This window comes from Salvelinus fontinalis, chromosome 8 (genome assembly GCF_029448725.1).
Source record: "Salvelinus fontinalis isolate EN_2023a chromosome 8, ASM2944872v1, whole genome shotgun sequence".
NCBI classification, from domain to species: Eukaryota; Metazoa; Chordata; class Actinopteri; order Salmoniformes; family Salmonidae; genus Salvelinus; species Salvelinus fontinalis.
In genome coordinates this window covers 35,614,084-35,638,026 of record NC_074672.1, presented here as the reverse complement: position 1 = coordinate 35,638,026, position 23,943 = coordinate 35,614,084, and the positions used below count along the sequence as shown (strand labels likewise).

The 23,943-nt window shown below is 43.3% G+C and overlaps 1 protein-coding gene across 1 annotated transcript; it reads left to right on the top strand.

Moving 5' to 3' along the window:
• Nucleotides 1-64: 64 nt before the first annotated feature.
• On the top strand, nucleotides 65-23,940 carry LOC129861183 (collagen alpha-3(IX) chain-like). Its single transcript, XM_055932372.1, has 32 exons — nucleotides 65-517; nucleotides 1,736-1,804; nucleotides 3,290-3,325; nucleotides 3,428-3,499; nucleotides 3,930-3,983; nucleotides 6,001-6,036; nucleotides 6,347-6,370; nucleotides 6,575-6,628; nucleotides 8,697-8,750; nucleotides 9,008-9,049; nucleotides 9,193-9,249; nucleotides 9,499-9,552; nucleotides 9,656-9,709; nucleotides 9,903-9,956; nucleotides 10,091-10,144; nucleotides 10,320-10,373; nucleotides 10,568-10,621; nucleotides 10,699-10,752; nucleotides 11,542-11,595; nucleotides 12,012-12,056; nucleotides 13,355-13,408; nucleotides 13,546-13,599; nucleotides 14,397-14,450; nucleotides 14,552-14,623; nucleotides 17,063-17,098; nucleotides 17,405-17,449; nucleotides 17,549-17,581; nucleotides 21,674-21,820; nucleotides 21,940-21,994; nucleotides 22,115-22,297; nucleotides 22,535-22,612; nucleotides 22,807-23,940. Exons 1-32 carry the CDS (start codon nucleotides 452-454, stop codon nucleotides 22,989-22,991), a joined length of 2,037 nt encoding a protein of 678 aa, XP_055788347.1. The 5' UTR covers nucleotides 65-451; the 3' UTR covers nucleotides 22,992-23,940.
• The last annotated feature ends 3 nt before the right edge of the window (nucleotides 23,941-23,943 follow it).

Sequence of the window (23,943 nt, the reverse complement as noted above, 5' to 3'; positions counted from 1 at the left end):
GTAGCTCCTCTAGGCGGGTGAAGTTTCCACCATTTTGCTTTCACCTACCCAAACATTTTACATCTGCACAACTTGGAGATACGATTGTAGAGGTCGGTTTCGGATTGGGCAGTAGTGCCCCCGTATACAGTCATTGGCCCCCATGGATTTGCAAGAAAGTTTTAGCGCTTTTTCTGGCTCAGAAGTCGTGCCCCTCTACCCCGCTCTCCTCTCCATCAATCGTCCCCACCCCTCCCTCATCCCTCTCTACAGTACGACTGAGCTCAGCCCCTTCGGCTGGAGGCTCGGGTTTATCTGGAATCAACGTCAAAGCCATTCAGGAGCCGCGCGCTGTAAAGTGAAGGAGCGGTCCGGTCTGTCACGAAACCTGGGGGAGAGCGAGCGATAAGGCCTGGGAACGGGGCTTGACTTTTTCCGCGTAAACTCGGATTTGAGGGGCAAGCGGGGAGCCATGGCTATGTTTTCAGCTCTCGGGCTGCTCTTGCTGTGCCAGCTTTTGACATCATCTACAGCCCAGGTATGTGGTGGCTTTGGGGCGCCCGTTATCAATCCATGCCTACTGTTTTCATCCGCTACCCTGTGTTCGAAGTAGCTACTTTGTAAACTGCCTGATGTATTTACAGGCATTTGATAACTAGCATGAGGTTATTCTCATTCAGTTCCTAATTTCTGCCTTAGCTACCCTTTGGGTGTAAATGTGACCGTCTAACCCTTCCATAGTAATTAGCCTACCTGTAAGGCAGCTACCTGCACGTTTGTTAGGCTATTCACCATCGATTTTGACATAAACAGTTGACCCAGTTTTAGATAGCGGTGATATATAGACGATTTCGTTTATGTTCCTACGTTTGTATTTGTTTTATAAGGTTGTAGCCTATATAAAGTGTCGATTGAAGCAATGCGGTCAAATTGTACAGATAAAGCAAACTCCATCCATTTGTTTATTTAATCGTACACAGGTGTCCGTGAAGGACTGTCTTTGCAGTAATTCTTTTTCATTTACTTGCACGTTTCTGGAGTCGGGGTTATGTTTCCCTTGGGGTTGAGGAATGCAGAACTTGGAGACCAGTGGCCTGTGCACAATGACACCTTTGTTCATTCAGCCGTGCTCCTGGGAAGCTCTAGGAAAAACGAAAGCTTATTTTTTCCAGTCTTATATTAAATACACTCTTTGTATGAATTATTTGTGATATGTTCATCCTTTTATTACACTTAAATTATGAGTCTGACTCCATCATTTATTCGCACTGTCTGTGCGTAATTCTGGGCATTTCTGCGCCAGTGCGCATGGTTGTTTTTAAGGGTTATTTGATTCGCATAGCTTTGGCATCATATTTTGTAGTACATATTAATATTTTTCACATTCTTACAACAGAATCAGGGAAATGTATGTTTACGTTGTTGTAGTTTATTGTTTAGGAGATTAAGAGAAATGCATTATAACCTTGCCTACTGCAACCTGCAAAATGTGACCATTTATTTGTGTTCTGAATAATGATGCACGATCAATTCACACTTATTCGACCACTTTCAAAGCATTTTAGGCTTTTTGGTTGTTGGTGGTGTAATTGTATCCTGTCTGTTTTCATCCTTAATGCGCACATTCCTTCCATGTCCATTTTAACAGTAGCCTAGACATAAGCAGTTTGATTTTAGGCCATTTATAGCATGATGATCACTGTTTTCCGGGAATTTTTGTTGTATTGATTTTTGAGGTCATGGTTTTGTGTTGCAGAGACCCGGTCCACGAGGAGCAGTCGGGCCACCAGGACCCCCGGGACCCGATGGAAAGGATGGCACTGATGTGAGTTAGCCAGACACCGATGCATGTGGGGTTCTATTATTGGTTTTGAGACCACTACCACTGTAAGGTAGTGGAGTGTTGTAGTAGAGCAGGGGTTTGCCATCCAATTACAAATGTAAGATGTCGTCGTGGCTGAGGCAATCAAGAAACTTGTCACTTTAGCACTTTCTTGTCACAACGAATTTTAACAGTTACCTACGTGGATCTACAGTACATTGAGCTTTATGCCATTTTTTTATAGGGAAGGTGTTGTCTTTGATCCTGATAATAATAATCGTTTTTAAGTTTCTACAATTTCTTAGGAGAAAAATATGAGTTTATCAAATGGACTGAAAATCCAAGTATGAATGATTCTTTTTCTAATCAAGGTTGATCAAGTTGTTTAAATTTCCCATCATTGATAGCGGTGTTTCAATATGGCTCTTGCAGTAAAATTGTGGTCAAATGCTCTCTAGTAATCCAGTTTATAACATATTGACTCCTCACACTGAGTCAAATCGCTGTGCCACAGGTATTTATTTGGTAATCACTAAACACTCTGCACACAGGCCTCCTATTGGCCAGACGACAGCCGATGACCCATCAGAGCCAATCATGACAGATATGGGAAAAGCCATAAATCGCAACTTAAACCAGACATCAAGTCCATATCTATACTATATGTTAGAGGGGAAATTGGATTATGTGCTTTAAAACAAAAATAACTTCTACAAAAATGTCATATGTTACCAGAGCTTGCAACTTTACTGATCATAACAGAAATTCCATAAATTTGATATACATACTGTATCTTTGTCTATCAATTTTGTGTCTATTATATTTTATGTCTATTAGATTTTGGGGATTGAATACTTGTGTTGCTTTGGTGGAGTAAAGTCAATTCACCACAGCTTGGAAGACCAGCCAGCCATACAGAGTACCCATTCATTCATACTCTACGAGAGCGTCTAAAGTTACCCCTCACACCTCCTCCCCCTCCACTCCCCTACCCCCTGTCCAAACCAACTGGAGGCTTTCATCATGTGACCACTCTGCTCCGTCAGGTCCATTTTAGCACTGTTTATTTCTCCCCATTGCCCATTGGGAGATTTAGGGCAGATGGTAACTACAACCAACTGTGGGTTAAAGCACTTCATACACCCAGTCTGTCTATCACTGGTAGCCATTCCATTTATAGCTCTAGGGTGGGTTTCATTTGTCATGTTTCGATTGAACTTTTATGAGAAGAAAAATGGCCAGAAGGATGTCCATATTTCACAACTTTCTGCTGAAATGGTGTTAGTCTTTAAACACACACGCATGAGCATGCACACACACACACACACAGTAATTGAGTAACATTTGTAACTGGATTTGTATTAACAGACAACTTATTTAAGAGCATGGTATGTTCAAAATCTGTCCAATTTTCCAGACTGAAATCAAAGGCAGATGCCTCTTAAACGTGTCCTTTTGGAATTTTATGTTGTTTCTTTTGATTGACAGGGCAAAGATGGCCCGGCTGGACTTTCAGGAAAAGCTGTGAGTGTAACAACAGAACAGAGCCTTTTACAACAAAGGATCAACAACCCAATTGTGTAGGGTGTGTGATTATTATAACACTGAGCTGTCCCAATGTTTCAGGGACCCAAGGGGAAAGCAGGGGGAGCAGGAGGACCAGGGAACCCAGGCCTGCCTGGCCTCCCTGGGGTGGACGTAAGTGACCCGTAGAAACTCACACACACACACACACACACATAAACACGGGTCCTGTTATAGATCTGTAAAAGATTGGCTGAATTGCTGTAGAACCTATTAGATAAACAGTAGTTTGAGCCTATTGATCTCAAGCTGTAGTCCTTGACAGTTGCTTAGACTGCTTCCCAGTTTTCAGTGTATCTCATTGTATAATGAACTACCTGGAGTCGACTGATTTGGATTGAAACGATATTTACCTGCATTCATGCATGCAGAGCGAGTAACTTGTCCTCTAAAACAAGTGTGAGCAATTGGCTCATAGCTACCACTTGTTAGAGAACTTGATAAGAACATATGTCTGCCATCTATCTAAACAGTTGAATTTAGCAATTTACATGTAAGAAATAGCACAATATAATGTTTCCATGGTGTTGTGATTCTTCCTCAGGGATTGACAGGTGCTGATGGGCCTGCTGGGAAAGACGGTCCTCCGGGGGAGGTGGTAAGTGAAGTGCCTCTCCGGGTTCCTGGCTGTTTGCCTCTGGATGTACCCCATTGACTTTTTTAATGACCTCTTCAACTGAAGACTGCCCCTCTGGGCAGTTAAGTGTATATTTCAATCACCCACAACAACAACAAAAAACACACACAGAGATACAGGTACAGAGTGACGAAGTCAATAACCATTCGAGGTTCTTCAGTTTCCTCAGTTTATGAAAACACATACAGAGAGCTGGTGTTGTGACCTTAGGCTGAGGAAGGTACCATTCTTTCCTCTATGTATCATTACTGTATGACCCTCCAGAATAGAGAGAAAGGGGGTTAGTTACAGTGTGCTTCTTGGAGAGACCTTGGTGGGCTAAAGCTGGTACCTACTCAGGCCTCTGTTTTCTCCGTGTCGGGACGGATTTGTCGAACAGGCTCTGGCCCTTTGTGGGAATGTTTTTAATGAGAGATCGGGTGATTCTGAGTCAGATTTATCTGCCGCTGGCTGCTGCTTCCCTAATCCCGCCCGGAATGCGAAAAGCTTCCCACCAAACCGGCCCAGACTGTAGGAAATAGAGGGATCTGCAGCTTGGTTGCTATTGGAAAAAATGTATACTGTTAGCCTCAGAGGAAGGCATGAAAGTACTACACTAATGTTATCTAGCACCACAGGACTGGTTATGGTTAAGTGTTGGGAGTTATGCATTAAATAGTAGGTTAAAGGATGTTAAAAATATTCTGTGATTACAACTTGAAGGGTGTAAATGGCTTCACTGTCAAGGTGGAGGCAGCCCTCTGCAATTCAACTAATTCGTTCCACTAATCAGGATGTCTGACTGCCTAATTACCTGGATTAAATGTGCCGTGCTGCAATTGGCTTAAACCCTGTCTGATATTTCCTGGCTAACATCCATGTACTAATGGGATGAAGGTTGACAAGCTTGGGCGTTCTCTCCCTCCCCCTGAGGAATATGGACTGAAACTCTTTTCACAGAAGAACTCCTATGTCAAGACATATCGACCATCTCCCCAAAACATTCACTAGATAATGAGATGCACCGATGCTTTTGGATACCCATATGCAGCGTCTTTACTGCTTAGAGTAGGGAAGGATAGTTGTATATTTTTATTGTTAAATCCAAGTAATTCATGTGTGCTTTGTTGTAGCAGTGAAGACTTCAGTCTCACTTTGCACAAAGGTTAGTGTAGTTTCATGGACTTTAGTTCAAATCAAGCAGATAACCTTAGAGATACTGAGAATAACAGTAAAGAGAGGAAAAGGGAAAACTAACCACCATACATTACATTCCATACATCACAGGAGACATACAGGCGTGTGGCTGTATGTGTGTGCATATGCGTGCGTATGTGTACAGGTGCATGAGTGATGTGACTATACATGTGAGTGTGTGCAAGTGTCTTACTGTGTGTGTGTGTGTTAGTATGTGCAGTTGTACACCGGTCTACACTCATCAAATGAAAAGTCAGCAGACACAGGGTGGAATGCAGTGTGGGTTGCTGTGACACCACTGTGTTAAGTCTGATTGTAAGACTTTTTCTCCCTCACACCACACAGACACTCCAAACACAGCTGAGATCGAGTGGGGTTGAGGAGAACAGAGGAGGGGTTGGAGGGTAAAGGAGGGGGTGCAAGGGGAAACAGGGAGGGGGGAATGAAAGTGTGGACAGGAAAAGCGAAATAAAATAAGGAAAGCATCGAATGGAGTGGGGGTGGTGCATCTTTATTAGGCTGAGTGGCTGAGGGTCACTGAAGCACAGGGTCTGTTGTTTATAATAATGTAATAATTGTAAATGTTTCTCACCTATGTGGACCAAGGCAGTTGCTCTAGTTTTGGCTCACTGATACATGACTCAATGCGGACACATGTCATCCCCTCCCAAAGTTCTCGAAACAATTTTGGCGCAAGAACATTGGAACTAATGCTTTAGGTTTTTAACCTAGTTCTCGCCTAGTCTCATGTTTCATTTTATCTGTTGAAGTCGTCTGAGGGGTTGTCTCTGTGTTTCTACAGGGCGACGCTGGACCTTCCGGGCCAGGTGGACCTCCTGTAAGTACTGTTACATCTTCCACCACTGTTACATGCCATCAATGTCACCTATATCAGAACACTCCCTCACCTGTCCACATTCATAACCTCTATTACACCCCCTCATCTGTCTACAGCTAAATCCATATCTAGGGCCCAGAGTGATTCCTGTCTACAGCTAAACCCATAACTAGGGCCCAGAGTTTTTCCAGGTTAGGTCACATGGCCAAGAAACATGCTGGGCCCTACCTACAAGACACACACCGATGTGGGAGTGTACACAAACTGATGTGTATGTATGTCTTAATATGCCTTTCCCTGTCTTCCATAGGGCAGAGGGAGACCAGGAGCTCCAGTGAGTACAGATGATTATAAACAGTTTTCTTATGTTGTCACTTTGAATGTATGTGTGTTTGTGTGTGTGTGGATCTTTTTGCATGTATATGTGTGTCTTATTACACATTTATGCATGTGTTTGCGTGCATGAATGCTTGCGTGTGTAAATGCTTGTGTGTATGTGTGTGTGTGCTCTCAGCTAACCCATTTCTATTGTTTCCAGGGGCCACCTGGAGCCAATGGGCTTGAGGGCGGAATCGGGCCACAGGGACCAGCGGTGAGTGAAGACCATTTAATTAATCAATCCCGATTTTAAGAAAGATGTACAACAGACAGAAAACAGGAAATATACACTTAACCAATTGTGTAATACGCTCTTTGACTGCCGCTACTGGATATCTAGTGGACTCACTGCTAATTCATGATTAAGTAATCAAGTTGGCGAGTTAACTTCTTGGTGCACAGATCCCAATTACGGGATCATTTTCCTAAACAACCGCTGAATTGCAGAGCGCCAAATTCAAAAATAATACTAAAAATATTTATAATCATGGAATCACAAGTGAAATATACCAAAACACAGTTTAGCTTGTTGTTAATACACCTATCGTGTCAGATAGGTGTGAAATATGGTTTACAGCGAAAGCAATCCAAGCGTTTGTGAGTGTATCAATCAATGCTAGAACAACTAGCCTTAAATTAGCTTGGTCACGAAAGTCAGAAAAGCAATAAAATTAATCGCTTACCTTTGATAATCTTCGGATGTTTGTACTCACGAGACTCCCAGTTACACAATAAATTTTATTTTTATTCGATAAAGATGAGTTTTATAACAAAAAAACGCCATTTGGGTTGCACGTTATGTTCAGAAAACCACAGGCTCGTTCCGGTCCTGAAAGGCAGAAGAAAATTCCAAAATGTATCAGATTCAAAAATAATACTAAAAATATTTATAATCATGCAATCACAAGTGAAATATACCAAAAACACAGCTTAGCTTGTTGTTAATCCACCTATCGTGTCAGATTTTGAAAATATGCCTTACAGCGAAAGCAATCCAAGCGTTTGTGAGTTTATCAATCACTAGACAAAACAGTAAGAACAGCTAGCCCCAAATTAGCAAGGTCACGAAAGTCAGAAAAGCAATCAAATTAATCGCTTACCTTTGATAATCTTCGGATGTTTGCACTCACGAGACTCCCAGTTACACAATAAATGTTCTTTTTGTTCGATAAATATTAGTTTCATAACCAAAAACCGCCATTTGGTTTGCGCGTTATGTTCAGAAAACCACAGCCTCGTTCCATTCCTGAAAGGCAGACAAATTCCAAAAAGTATCCGTAATGTTCGTAGAAACATGTCAAAGTTTTTTATAATCAACCCTCAGGTTGTTTTTAACATACATAATCGATAATATTTCAACCGGATGGTTACCTATCCAATAAAAGAGAGAAAGAAAATGTCGAGCTACCCCTCTCGCGCGCAGGAACTAATCAAAGGACACCTGACTCATTTTGAAAAATCTCGCCCATTTTTCAAAATAAAAGCCTGAAACTATGTCTAAAGCCTGGTCACAGCCTGAGGAAGCCATTGGAAAAGGAATCTGGTTGATACCCCTTTAAATGGAAGAGGGGCAGGCAATGAAACAGGGATAAAAAAATAATAATGCACTTCCGGGTCGGTTTTCCTCAGGTTTTCGCCTGCAAAATCAGTTTTGTTATACTCACAGACAATATTTTGACAGTTTTGGAAACTTTGGAGTGTTTTCTATCCTAATCTGTAAATTATATGCATATTTTACGATCTGGGCCTGAGAAATAGTCCGTTTACCTTGGGAACGTTATTTAAAAAATAAAAAGAATTCTGGCCCCTAGCGTCAAGAAGTTAACTGTTTAACCACTGAATGACAAACAAAGTCTGCAGAAGCAGGATCACTCCAGGACCAAGGCTAGAGACCTCTGACAGACAGGCATGTCTCTTCATTCCAATCCTTTTTAAATAAACCTCTGCTAGAATCAACCAACAATGACCGTTTACAGTAGTCAAGGGGGGGAATCAGAATGTCCATGAGTGGAGGGGGTCCTGTTAGTGGGCTACCCCAGCATAAGGTCTCCTCTCTGTGGGGAGAGGCCCCTGGAGAGAGAACTAGGACTGATTGGAGTGATCATGATTTCAGTTGAGTTTCTTATCGGAGTCGCTGACCAGGGGTGCAGCAAGGAAGAGTCAGCTTTGATTTCGTTTAACATGATGAGGTTAGGGGCAATGTGACTCTATGCACTGATTTTGTGCAGTTTATATGCATATGAATCCTGTTGATTGACCTGTGTGTTCTCTCTCTCTCCCAGGGCCCTGAGGGTCTTCCAGGATTATCCGGGCCTCCCGGCCCTGATGGACCACCAGTAAGAACAGAACATCCACATTATCTGCTGATTTTTCACATTAGTGAAATCCCCCATTGTCATTGTTTTAGCTGCCATCAGTCAGTGCATCCATGTACTACCACCTAGTGGATTTCTAGAGCATAATTGCAGTTTTCACAAGGAATGGAGATGAATGTCCTCAGATGTGGGGTGAAGAAATGCTTTAAGAAAGAAAGGTGGAAATGTTACTCATTAATTTATATATCAATCTAAATGTCATTCTCTACCTTTCTAAGGGTCTTCCTGGGGCTCTCCCTGATGGCAGTGGAGATCTGTTGGTAAGTGTCAGAATGTTTTTTTAGAACCAACACATTTAAGGACATGAACACTGTACTGATTGCTGTGCACAACATTGAACAGCAGTGTGAAATTATTTTTACTACATAACTACCTAATGCAGTGTTGTCTGTCCCCTTTATAGTGTCCTGCCATCTGTCCTCCTGGCCCCTCTGGCCCTCCAGGAATGCCTGGATTCAAGGTGGGTACAGGACATTGTCGCCACAGATAAAACAATGAACCAGATATTTCACCGTATGTATAAATGTGAAGCATCCGGTTGGCGTTTCCATCACTCACTACCAAACGTGACAGCAAAACTAACTGTTGTATCTCTCCCTCTCCCATCATCTACCCCTCTGTCTTTCTCTATATCTCACCATCCATCTCTAAATATGTATGCCTCGCTTCTTCTGTCTTTCCTTTCATCATTCCCTCTATCTTTATTTAGGGTCACACAGGGCACAAAGGAGATAAGGGAGAGCTCGGGAAAGATGGAGAGAAGGTGAGATCAGAGTTGAAAGAGTAAAAATCAGAGTATGTGACTAGTCTGAAGTCTTTATCCAGATGTTAACTATGTGTTGTTAACTGTGTGTCCTCTCTCCCAGGGTAATGCTGGCCCACCTGGTCCTCCAGGGATTCCCGGCACTGTCGGCCTGCAGGTGAGTTTTGTCACCTAATGTGGTTCAAAACACGGCCATTTCTATCTGTTGGCTGTCCGTTTACATTGTTGATTCCTTTCTGCCTTAGCCCTGATGTGTGAATGCTATGCACTGTTGAATGTTCTGATAGGTTCTGATGGTGATTATGATTGATTCTGCTGGTCCCTAACCATCCTGTGCTGTTGTTTCCCAGGGTCCTCGTGGTTTGAGGGGACTTCAGGGCCCAATGGGGGCAGTAGGAGACAGGGTGAGTACCACGCCTCTGAAGGTCTTTGTCACAGATCTCTGGAATTTACAGACCAGCACTTCAATGGGCTGCAGTGGAAACTTGATGTGCTCTCAGTTTTCCTGATTTAAAATGCATTATCTCTCCCTTTTTAGGGTTTACCAGGTTTCCGAGGCAAATCTGGTACTGCTGGCATCATCGGCAAGACAGTGAGTCTCTCCTTGTTTGTACTGTCTGTTGAGGAGTGTATAACTCATACTGCACAAGTTATACACTGCTCACTTCGGTGCTGATCTTTATGTCATTATGTCATCTTTATGTGTTAGATGTCTGCCATTGGTCCCATCAATAAAAAGCTCTGTGTGTGTCATTTGATAATTCCAGGGTGATGCTGGAGAGAAAGGACCAGAGGGATTTAGAGGGCCAAAGGGAGAGATTGTGAGTAAATAATACACATATACATTTTTGCATTTATATTTGCATGTCCGATAACTCTCATTTCTAATCAAACAGCAGACTAAACAGTCATATGATGGTAAATGGTGTGAGTACAGGGGATTTTAAAGGATCTGTTGTGCTACAAACGGTTCATTGCAGGTACTGTAACATTGTTTCTCATAATTTCTCAACAGGGCAAAATTGGTCCAAAGGGAGTTTCTGGCGGAGCAGGACCCAAAGGGGAGCCCGTAAGTCTTAAAATACAAATCTCTATTGATAACAGATATCTTGGACCCCTGACCAACAGTGTTTCTCTCTCCTGCAGGGCATCCCCGGCAGAGACGGGAAAGATGGCACCCAGGGACTGGATGGCGAGAAGGTAAAGTGGCACCCTTTTCTCCCAACATGCTCTCTGCTCTCTTTCCCATGAGTCCACAGTGAGGGTGTGCCTGATATATTTTACCAGGTTAGTCTCATTGAGATTATCAATCTATTTTACAAGAGAGACATGGCACACAAAGTTGCAAACACACTTATAACATAAAACACAAAGCACTATAGTTTTAAAAACATAAATGTACACAGCAAGATGGTTTGGGAAAGTGTAGTGCAACTACAGATGTAGGATTTTAATTTGAGCCAGTTTGCTACATCAGGAAGATAATCTTCCTGCAGCAACAGGAAATGTGAATTATTATGTGGACTATAATTAATGGACATTTTTGTAGGGGTTGATCCATGTTCATTATGGCAAATCAAGTCAGACATTTTTTAAGTTTAAATGATTAACTTTAGAAGACTTTTTAAACATCGAATACACTAAAATTCTCAGCAACAAAAAAGTTATCAAATTAAGATCCTACATATGTAGGGGTCAAAACATTGACAGCCCACCCACTTAATTTTCTATCATAATGTTTATCCTACTGTAGCATTAAACTCATTAAAAGGGACGAGCTCCTGTAAGTTCAGGACCTTTTGAAGCTTGTTCCAAGTGGAAGGGGCAGAAAACTGGAAAGCTTTTTTTCCCTAGTTCTGTACGAGCATTAAGAACAATCAACAAAACACAGTCATGTGGACGCAGGCGATAGCTTCACATTGTCCAGCAGACAAATGAAAACTATCAATTTTTTTATGACATAGTGACAGTGTTTCTCTGCATTGCCAGGGCGACACTGGACGGAATGGGGTACCCGGTGAGAAAGGACCCAACGGCCTTCCTGTGAGTATCGAGCATTACATTATCTAGCGTCCCACTGTGTAGGGTTAGTTGGCCATTATCTGTTAGTGTCCCACTGTACCTCCTACTGGGAGATGCCCTAACACACTCTGATTATCTTACAGACTCTAATGACTACACAGACAGAGATGCTTTCCATTTTGTTAGTACCTCTGTACTCTGTATGGATTTTCATTTCCAATAGGCACTATAGACATTCTCACATCTCAAATAGACAACAGTTAGTGCCTCTATGCTCTGCAGTAAAGAACACAGTATAGATTTCTTTACAGTCTACTCTGTCCTAACTAGCCCTTAACTCTGTCTCCCACCTTGTGTTAACCAGTCCCGAGTCCCATGGCATCATATTACTACTGTGGACACTACTCCAGAATCATGTTTCTATGTCTGTATTTCAGGGTTTACAAGGAAAGGCTGGCGCAAAGGGCGCCAAAGGAGGAGTTGTGAGTATGGCAACAATGCATAACTAAGTCATGAAGACAGTGATTTCATAAAGACAGGGATATGATGTATACAATGAGACCATAAAGAGAAGGATATCATAGTTATAACAGAGCGATGTCACAATCAGTGGGTGTCAAAAAGGCAACACAAATGCCTAGAAGTACCTAATAATGTCCATTAGTCCACACTGTGACAGCTATGAATAAACAGTGACGTCAAAAAGATTGTGGCACAGCATACAGACAGTGATGTCATATATCCAATGATGTCATATGCACATAATCCAGATAGGTTTGTCATAAAGACTCATAGCAATGTCATACAGGCGTGCCATATCATTGGTCATGCCAGAAACGTTTTGTGATGTCATAAAGCCAGTGATGTCACATTGATATTGTGTAATGAAAGGATGGAATCATACTGAAAAATAGGGGTAGGGTTAGGGTTGTAGTGAATCAAAGGACCATGAATGTAATAAGAAACCTTAGGTGCTGGCTTAAGGCCGGTAGCAACCACTTTAGAATTTTCGGTCAGAACAAGGATGATGCGGATGTCCAGGTTAATGGGAGTTTAATGGAAGAAGATGTCCACATTTACACACACATCTGACCACTCATGGTTCAGAAATGGAGAATCATATCCAGTGAGAACTGACTATGTGGTCGTTTAGATGCACACATAATTAAACATCAGACATGCAGGGATTCAGTCCAAAGGAGAAAAAGTTCAGCCGGAGGAAAAACTTTTGAAGTGCTCATTGGGATGGGGAAAGCACGTTTCTGACCACACAGCGTGCTGGGGTCGTAGACTAACTGAAACTGAAGTCCCAGGAATCAAGGCCACTGATAAGCTGAAGGAGATGTGGTGATAATTATTTGGTGTGACATTGACAAATAAGACACTAACAAAAGTGGGCGTCCTCTGAATGGGAGACTAAGCTTCCCGACTAGAACTAACCATAAAAGATGGTTAGAATCAGCTGACTGAAGCTGGATGTTTAACACATACAGCTAATGATGTCACAACTAATATCATAGGATCAGAGAAACAGCCAGTGATGTCATAATCAGTGATGTCATAAATATGTACAGGGATGTCATACAGCCAGTGATGTCACAAATTGTATCATACAATCAGAGAAACCATACAGACAGTGATGTCACAAATTACATCACACTTTCAGGAAAAATATATAAACAGTGATGTCATAAATGATATCATACAATCAGATGAACCATTTAGCCAATTGCAGTAAAGATGATAAGCCACCACATAACCATTCCCTTTTCCTTCCCAGGGTGACCCAGGAGAGATGGGAGAGGCAGGGCCATCTGGAGAGCCAGGTATTCCTGTATGTATCTGATTGGCTTCTGGGGCACTTGTGGGGTATTTCAGGGGTTTCTGTGTTGTGGGTCATTTTGTTACAATGCAGTCATGGTGTATCAGCTCCTCTCACCTGCCTGCACCATCATCTGACTCCTCCCACAGGGAGACATTGGTATCCCAGGAGAGAGGGGCGAGGCGGGACCCAGAGGAGTGGCTGTAAGTAGTCTAGGTCAAAGTTCAATACTATGGAAACGTGGCAGCATCCACCTGTTAAGATGCCAGTGGGTAGAATGGAGCCATACACCAATTAGAATAGTAGTCAACATGGCATTAGAACACATGGTTAAAACAGACTCCTGGTAGGAAAAATCTGTTTCATATCTTCATGGGGTTATATTTGACGATTGAGAGAGGATAAAGATGAAAACTTCCACTTATTAGTTAAATGATAAAACACAATAGTTTGTGATTAACTAGGAGACTGTTGCATAGTAACGTACAACATGTTCTTACACCCATGGGGAAATGTAGTCCCATACCACCCCATTATACAGCTATTCTCCTCCAGTGCGGATGGATAGGGATGGAGGAAAGAGGGTCAGAGAGACAGAGGGGTCTTTGTCTTTGGTTCCCCATCATAACCCTAGAGGGAGGGAATGCAGGATACAGCCTTGGGTCTAAAGCCAGGTGGCACTTCCCCATCACAGCTGGGTGCAGTGTCACTTTCAAAGCATTCCTTAGATAAGACATAACTCAAACACAAGTGATTTTATCAACTTCTACACAAATTATGACTCTTGTGCCTCTTTCATAACACACAACCACAATATCCTCCTCTTTCAAAGTTATATACACAATCATGACCTGCTTTATTGGAGTCTCATAAAGGCAAGGTTTGATAATATTGGATGAGGGAATGCAGGTCTGTGTCACAGGTCAGGCTAAGATTTATTTCCATTGTCTTTAGGCCCTTGTGTACTTCCTATTGTGCTAACATGATGTGCGTTTCCTAGGGGGGCGTCGGACCAGTGGGCAACATCGGGGTTCAGGGCAGCAAAGGCTTCCAGGTCAGTAGCATAATAGGATACGGAATGAGATGTCCCACCAAATATCAATTGAATGATTGAGTGTTGGAGTGTTCTTATGGTGTCTATGTCATGTTCAACAGGGAATAAAGGGGGCTCTTGGTGACCCTGGCCTTCCCGGACCAACCGGGATTCGCGGCGGATTTGGTGAGAGGGTGAGTGTGACTCCGAACAGAATGCTTGCTGGACAAAGACCTCTCTGAAGTGACCAAAAGTGGTGTCCACCCCAGGGATTTGAACCGCTCACCACGTGGTTCCAAGCCCAAACATCCCTATCAACTACACTGATGTCCTTGTGTGAATAAACAAGGTCTTTTATTTGTAGCTATGCCTTTTAAAACGGATTAGAACTATTGACCAACTGACCCAATGTTAATGAGTCCATCCACTGGAGACATTTCTGTCAATGAAAATCTCTTAACTAGAGAGCCTTTTAACACACAACCTGACCAACACACACACACACACACACACACACACACACACACACACACACACACACACACACACACACACACACACACACACACACACACAGACAGAGAACATGTTAGGGCATGATTGTTAAGGCTGCATTTACACACAAACACCAACTGGACTTTGAAAGACAAAAATATTCCCCAGAAGGCATCCCCCCACCACTCCTAGTCCAATACCTACATTTGAAGTCAGAAGTTTACATACACTTAGGTTGGAGTCATTAAAACTCGATTTTCAACCACTCCACACATTTCTTGTTCACAAACTATAGTTTTGGCAAGTCGGTTGGGGCATCTACTTTGTGCATGACACAAGTAATTTTTCCAACAATTGTTTACAGATTATTTCACTTATAATTCACTGTATCACAATTCCAGTGGGTCAGAAGTTTACATACACTAAGTTGACTGTGCATTTAAACAGCTTGGAAAATTCCAGAAAATGATGTCATGGCTTTAGAAGCTTCTGATAGGCTAATTGACATCATTTGAGTAAATTGGAGGTGTACCTGTGGATGTATTTCAAGGCCCACCTTCAAACTCAGTGCCTCTTTGCTTGACATCATGGGAAAATCAAAAGAAATCAGCCCAAACCTCAGAAAAAAATTGTAGACCTCCACTAGTCTGGTTCATCCTTGGGAGCAATTTCCAAACGGCTGAAGGTACCACGTTCATCTGTACAAACAATAGTACGCAAGTATAAACACCATGGGACCATGCAGCCGTCATACCGCTCAGGAAGGAGACGCGTTCTGTCTCCTAGAGATGAACATACTTGGGTGCGAAAAGTGCAAATCAATCCCAGAACAGCAGCAAAGGATCTGGTGAAGATGCTGGCGGAAACAGGTACAAAAGTATCTATATCCACTGTAAAACGAGTCCTATATCGACATAACCTGAAAGGCAACTCAGCAAGGAAGAAGCCACTGCTCCAAAACCGCCATAAAAAAACCTGACTACGGTTTGCAACTGGACATGGGGACAAAGATCGTACTTTTTGGAGAAATGTCCTCTGGTCTGATGAAATAGAACTGTTTGGCCATAATGACCATCATTATGTTTGGAGGAAGAAGGGGGAGGCTTGCAAGCCGAAGAACACCATCCCAACCGTGAAGCACGGGGGTGGCAGCATCATGTTGTGGGGGTGCTTTACTGCAGGAGGGACTGGTGCACTTCACAAAATAGATGGCATCATGAGGGAGTAAAATTATGTGGATATATTGAAGCAACATCTCAAGACAACAATCAGGAAGTTAAAGCTTGTTCGCAAATGGGTCTTCCAAATGGACAATGACCCCAAGCATACTTCCAAAGTTGTGGCAAAATGGCTTAAGGACAACAAAGTCAAGGTATTGGAGTGGCCATCACAAAGCCCTGATCTCAATCCTATAGAAGATTTGTGGGCAGAACTGAAAAAGCGTGTGCGAGCAAGGAGGTCTACAAACCCGACTCAGTTACACCAGCTCTCAGGAGGAATGGGCCAAAATTCACCCAACTTATTGTGGGAAGCTTGTGGAAGGCTACCCGAAACGTTTGACCCAAGTTAAATACTTTTGAAAGGCAATGCTACCAAATACAAATTGAGTGTATGTACACTTCTGACCTACTGGGAATGTGATGGGAAAAGAAAGAAATCATTCTCTCTAATATTATTCTAACATTTCACATTCTTAAAATAAAGTGGGGATCCTAACTGACCTAAGACAGGGAATTGTTAGGATTAAATGACAGGAATTGTGAAAACAGTTTAAATATATTTTGCTAAGGTGGATGTAAACTTCTGACTTCAACTGTACATATACAGTTGAATTACTTGTGTCATGCACAAAGTAGATGTCCTAACCGACTTGCCAAAACTATAGTTTGTGTAACGAAAGGTAACATAGCAGCCTCCTGTTCAGGAGCCGAGGGCAGAACAAAGCCTGGCTTTATCCAGCTCCTAGGCTGCCCCACTCCACAACCCACCACACCTCCATCCCTCTCTCCATCTCACTCCGCACACACAGCCTGCCATCTATGGAGCCTTGCGCTCTGCTACTGGACTTCACAACCACGGACTCTATTTTATTAACTGTTTCACTCTCTCCTCACTCTCTCGTTCTGTTTCTCTCACAGGGTCCAGTCGGAGCATCAGGCCCTAAAGGAGACATGGTACACTTGTAGCTCCTTACATTTGGAGTCAAAGGTCAAATTAAGCTAAGAATGATAATACCATAGTAACCCCCTTCCCACTGTCTGCATTCAGTTTGCTATTGGGGATGTTCTGTCTCTTAAGGGGTTCAGAGAGAATATTGTCAAAAAGATCATGGGAAATGGACTTATGGGCTCATTATGGAAGATAATGTGAGGGTATAGTTGACTTTTGTAGGCACTTAACGATACATTATATTTTCTATGGAAGCTCCCATGCACACCCAATTGTTGTTATTCAAATATTCACTTGTGTTTTCTGTTCAGGGCATGGCAGGAGCTGATGGTTTGCCTGGGGAGAATGGAGAACCTGTAAGTTATCCTTCATATTTTAAATTCAGTCAAATGAAAACATGCATGTCATCCAATTTCCTTTGTCTTATTCGTCAACAATCTTTTGCTCATTCTCAGGGTCCATTTGGTCCAGTTGGCCAAAAAGGAGAGGTGAGTTATCTTTTCATCTTCATCCAAACTGTGGAGTATATCCTTGCCAGTGTAAAATGTATGTTTGTCAACGACAAAATGTATAGGTCCTAGTTCCCGACTCTCTACATTGAGACACATTTTACTGACAACTTTGTCTCTCTAATACAGTAGAAAACGACCAAAAACATTGCGATCACATTCATTTATTAGGAGTACAGCCAAACCCCTACTTAGTTGGGCTTACTAGACCAGTCTATCATTGTCCCTTTCTCACTATCTTACACAAGTGTAAAGGAAAGAATAAGAATATGTACATATAAATATATGGATGAGCGATGGCCGTGTGGCATACATATGAGATGAGTAATGTAAGGTATGTAAACATTATATAAAGTGGCATTGTTTAAAGTGACTAGTGATACATTTATTACTTCCAATTTTTAATTATGAAAGTGGCTAGAGATTTGAGTCAGTATGTTGGCAGCAGCCACTCAATGTTAGTGATGGCTGTTTAACAGTCTGATGGCCTTGAGACAGAAGCTGTTTTTCAGTCTCTCGGTCCCAGCTTTGATGCACTTGTACTGACCTCGCCTTCTGTATGATAGCGGGGTGAACAGGCAGTGGCTCGGGTGGTTGTTGTCCTTGATGATCTTTTTGGCCTTCCTGTGACATCGGGTGGTGTAGGTGTCCTGGAGGGCAGGTAGTTTGCCCCCGGTGATGTGTTGTGCAGACCTCACTACCCTCTGGAGAGCCTTATGGTTGTGGGCGGAGCAGTTGCCGTACCAGGCGGTGACACAGCCCGACAGGATGCTCTCGATTGGGCATCTGTAAAAGTTTGAGTGTTTTCAGTGACAAGCCAAACTTCTTCAGCACCCTGAGGTTGTAGAGGCGCTGTTGCGCCTTCTTCACAACGCTGTCTGTGTGGGTGGACCATTTCAGTTTGTCTGTGAAGTGTACGCCGAGGAACTTTCCAACTTCTCCACTACTGTCCCGTTGATGTGGATAGGGGGTGCTCCCTCTGCTGTTTCCTGAAGTCCACGATCATCTCCTTTGTTATGTTGACGTTGAGTGTGAAGTTATTTTCCAGACACCACACTTCGAGGGCCCTCACCTCCTCCCTGTAGGCCATCTCATCGTTGTTGGTAATCAAGCCTACCACTGTAGTGTCGTCGGAAAACTTGATGATTGAGTTGGAGGCGTGCATGGCCACGCAGTCATGGGTGAACAGGGAGTACAGGAGAGGGCTGAGAATGCACCCTTGTGGTGCCCCAGTGTTGAGTATAAGCGGGGTGGAGATGTTGTTTCCTACACTCATCACCTGGGAGCGGCCCGTCAGAAAGTCCAGGACCCAGTTGCACAGGGTGGGGTCGTGACCCAGTGTCTCGAGCTTAATGATGAGTTTGGAGGGTACAATGGTGTTAAATGCTGAGCTGTAATCGATGAACAGCATTCTTACATAGGTATTCCTCTTTTCCAGATGGGTTAGGGCAGTGTGCAGTGTGATTGTGTCCTCTGTGGACCTATTGGGGCGGTAAGCAAATTGGAGTGGGTCTAGGGTGCCAGGTAGGGTGGAGGTGATATGATCCTTGACTAGTCTCTCAAAGCACTTCATGATGACGGAAGTGAGTGCTACGGGGCGATAGTCGTTTAGCTCAGTTACCTTAGCTTTCTTGGAAACAGGAACAATGGTGGCCCTCTTGAAGCATGTGGGAACAGCAGACTGGGATAGGGATTGATTGAATATGTCCGTAAACACACCAACCAGCTGGTCTGCGCATGCTCTGAGGACGCTTCTAGGGATGCTGTCTGGGCCGACAGCTTTGCGAGGGTTAACACGTTTAAATGTTTTATTCACGTTGGCTGCGGTGAAGGAGAGCCCGCAGGTTTTGGTAGCGGGCCGTGTCAGTGGCACTGTATTGTCCTCAAAGCGAGCAAAGAAGTTGTTTAGTTTGTCTGTGAGTAAGGCGACGGTGTCCGCGATGGGGCTGGTTTTCTTTTTGTAATCCGTGATTGACTGTAGACTCTGCCACATACGTCTCGTGTCAGAGCCGTTGAATTGCGACTCTACTTTGTCTCTATACTGACGCTTAGTTTGTTTGATTGCCTTGCGGAGGGAATAGCTACACTGTTTGTATTCGGTCATGTTTCTGGTCGCCTTGCCATGATTAAAAGCAGTGGTTCGCGCTTTCAGTTTTGCGCGATTGCTGCCATCAATCCACGGTTTCTGGTTGGGGAAGGTTTTTATTGTCACCGTGGGTACAACATCACCGATGCACTTGCTAATAAACTCGCTCACCGAATCAGCATATGTTGTTGTCTGAGGCTATCCGGAACATATCCCAGTCCACGTGATCGAAGCAATCTTGAAGCCTGGAATCAGATTGGTCGGACCAGCGTTGAACAGACCTGAGCACAGGCGTTTCCTGTTTTTAGTTTCTGTCTACAGGCTGGGAGCAACAAAATGGAGTCGTGGTCAGATTTGCCGAAAGGAGGGCGAGGAAGGGTATTGTATGCGTCGCGGAAGTTAGAGTAGCAATGATCCAGAAAGCTGCCAGCCCTGGTCGCGCATTCGATATGCTGATAAAATTTAGGGAGCCATGTTTTCAGATTAGCTTTGTTAAAATTCCCAGCTACAATAAATGCAGCCTCAGGATATGTGGTTTCCAGTTTACATAGTCCAATGAAGTTCTTTCAGGGCTGTCGGGGTCCCTGCTTGGGGGGGATATACATGGCTGTGATTATAATCGAAGAGAATTCTCTTGGTAGATAATGCGGCATTTGATTGCAAGGAATTCTAGGTCAGGTGAACAATAGGACTTGAGTTCCTGTATGTTGTTATGATCGCACCACGACTCGTTAATCATAAGGCGTACACCCCCACCCTTCTTCTTACCAGAGAGGTGTTTGTTTCTGTCGGTGCGATGCGTGAAGAAACCGGGTGGCTGTACCGACTCTAACGTATCCCAATGTGAGCCATGTTTTCGTGAAACAGAGAATGTTACAATCTCTGATGTCTCTCTGGAAGGCAATCCTTACTTGAATTTCGTCTAACTTTGTTGTCAAGAGACTGTACATTGGCGAGTAGTATACTCGGGAGAGGTAAGCGATGTGCCCGTCTATGGAGCCTGACCAGAAGACCGATCCTTCTGCGGTGCCGTTGTTTTGGGTCGCCTACTGGGATCCGATCCATTGTCCTGGGTGGTGGTCCAAACAGAGGAACCGCTTCGGGAAACTCATATTCCTGGTCATAATGTTGTTAAGTTGACGTGGCTCTTATATCCAATAGTTCTTCCCGGCTGTATGTATTAAAACTTAAGATTTCCTGGGGTAACAGTGTAAGAAATAATACATTAAAAACGAAATACTGCATAGTTTCCTAAGAACGTGAAGCAAGGCGACCATCTCTGCCTGCTGCGCCATGTCTGATGTGTTGCCAGAGATGTGGTGTTGCTACTAAGCGCTGGTGCCCAGGCCAGACTGCAACACACTAACTCATTGCACGGGATCCTCCTAGCTCCCATTCTAGGATTAGCTGGATTAATTAGCTTGCTGTACAGTTGCTTTAGTGTTATTAGCCCACTCTCTGCCATCCCCACAGAGGAGAAGGGCGCTACGCTAATCTGCAGTACAGTTTGCCTTACAATGAATGTAATTACAGCCAAGGCGCTGATGTGGCTCAACAACTCTCCATGGTGCTAGCTAGCTACAGTAACTCTGACACTTATGAGCTATTGTTGTGTTCATTAGATTAATTATCAAGTGAGACAACGCCATATACACTCCCACACTGATGTTCAAGGGACTGCACAACTTTATTTATTATTATGGGGGGAAATGGCCAGGCCTACAGTTTTTACTTCATAGAAAGCTTTTGACAAGTCAGGTAGTTTCTTTTTCCTAGGTCACCTAAAATTAACTGCTGAACCAGCTCTGAGGCGAAGGGAACAATTGAGCTGTCTGATTCCCTCAGATCAAGATGTCGGAGAAGTTCATTTTTCCACAGAGTGCAATAGACCAACACTTTCCTCCCGCACAACTAAACATCTGTTTGACATTTACTGAGTGAACGCAAGAGCTGTAGATTAGATTTTTGTTTGTTTGTGTTTACAGTCTGGGAAGCGTGGCGAGCTGGGACCTAAAGGTGTGGTGGGACCACAGGGAGAGCTCGGAGCCAGAGGGGTTCCTGGGAAACCAGGCCTAATGGGCTTCCAGGGTGAACAGGGTCTGCCTGGAATCGCTGGCAAGATTGGTGTTCCCGTGAGTAACCAGGGATAATACCTCGATCCCTGTAAACTTGGGTGTCCCTGTGCCAAGAATGCCACAGATTGATGACACCTGCTGAATGAAATGTCTGTCTTTTCTGCATCTGTTTTCAGGGTAAACTGGCAAGCGAACAGCACATTAGAGAATTGTGTGGATCTATGATTGATGGTGAGGATTTTGGAGATCAAAAGGGCTGTAGTGTCCTTGTCTAAATGACCAAAAAAGGACATTAGATCCTTTTTTTACAAGAATGTGTTTGCAAATGTATCTTTCTATGTACTTCCTCAGATCAGATTGCACAGCTGGCTGCCAACCTCAGAAGGCCCCTGTCCCCTGGCCAAGTGGGTCGCCCCGGTGCTGCCGGACTTCCAGGGAAAGTAGGAGAGACTGGGTCTATTGGTCACCCCGGCTCCCGTGGACCTCCTGGCTACAGAGGGCTGCCTGGAGACCTGGGAGACTCCGGTCCCAGAGGTAGGTAACAGAAGATACACAGGTCCATGTCAAGAAACATACTCAGAATGTCTGCCTTTCTGATCAGCACAGAGCAATGGACTTACAGATAGTAACTTTGCAGCATAGAACATACTGTACATCTCATAAGAAGTGTACAGACAAGTGTGACCATCTCTATGTTGGGCCTGTTGCACAATTTGTAGCGCCAATAGATTGCCTTCTTTTAGTAACATTTGTTTTCTGTCTCTTCAACAGGTGATCTTGGTGAACAGGGTGACAAGGGACCCATCGGAAAAGCCATCGAAGGGCCCATTGGAGACCAAGGATACCAAGGTATGACAGTTTATACACTGTGCATTCACAGTGAGAGTGGTTTGGGGAGTTGCATCAGTATACTGTCTCTGCCTGTGTATAAACCCTTTTGTGGGACACCTGAGCCTATATCAGAGAGAGTAGTGCCGGTTTCCCTGTTTAAATCAATGTATCCCTGTTGGGAACTTGGCTCATTCCCTACATTGTGCCCGTAGGTATCCCAGGAGTGCTTGGAATCGTCAAAGACGGGCGTGACGGATCCCCTGGAGATCCAGGTGAGCCCGGAGAGGCAGGTAGGACAGGAAGGACTGGGCACTCGGGCTCCCCAGGAATCTGTGACACAACCGCCTGCCAGGGGGCAAATGTCCATGGGAAAACCTCTAATCCCAAGAACCATTAAACATTACTTCCCTCATCCCGGAACTAGCCCCCCCGGGAGGTGAAAAAGAGGAAGAGGAGGAGAGAAGACAAGTCAGTTTCCTCTTGAATGTATTTAAAACAAGACGGGAACAGTAACAAGATGTGAGATTTATTTTGAGAGGAAGAGGACATCCCAAGAGAGAAATAGCAGTTTGGGAAAACAGAGAAGAAACAAAGACAAAAATCTAGACTCCATCCATCTATGAGGTGGACATAGCTGATTAAACATTTCACGAGAACACATGCAATTGTGTCAAATACCATTGAAAGTAAATGACAATTTAATAAAAAAAAACTGAAAAATAACTTTACTGGAAAACTGCTTATAGGCCATTATTTTTCAAAAACATTTCTGTAAAAATATGTACTTTAGTTGTTTCACCCCCTGTCTGGAAGATAACTCTCCAACACTAAAACTGTGATTGTCCTTGCAGTGAATGTGTCATGGTCCTTTCTGCTTAGACCCGAGTGTTCACTTACAGGACAAGCTTACAAAATGTAAAATAAGAAGATATGTGCCAGTGAGCAAAATGAAGTCTCTGCCAAGGAGCTTTGGGTGTACTGTAACAGGCAATGAAGTGCCCAGATTTTGTATATTGATGCAACCACAGTATTTTCCAACTCTTGCTAGACTAGCTTTTTTAAAACATTTTGTCAAGTTTATTTGTTGCCCGTTTCTTTTTTTCACATTTCATGATTACATGTTTGATTTAAAAATCTCTTCCATCAAGTTTTGAAAATAAAATAAAATGTGGATGCATCAGAAATTGTAATTGTAGAATAACTCATTAACGATTTGTACTGGTGCTGTAACTATTAAATATACATTACTATTTATTATTTGTGGGTGACTGTTGTATGTACAGTAAGTTGCTACAGCACCATGTTGTAAGAAATAACAAATAAAGCCACTTTTCAGTAAAACATTACTC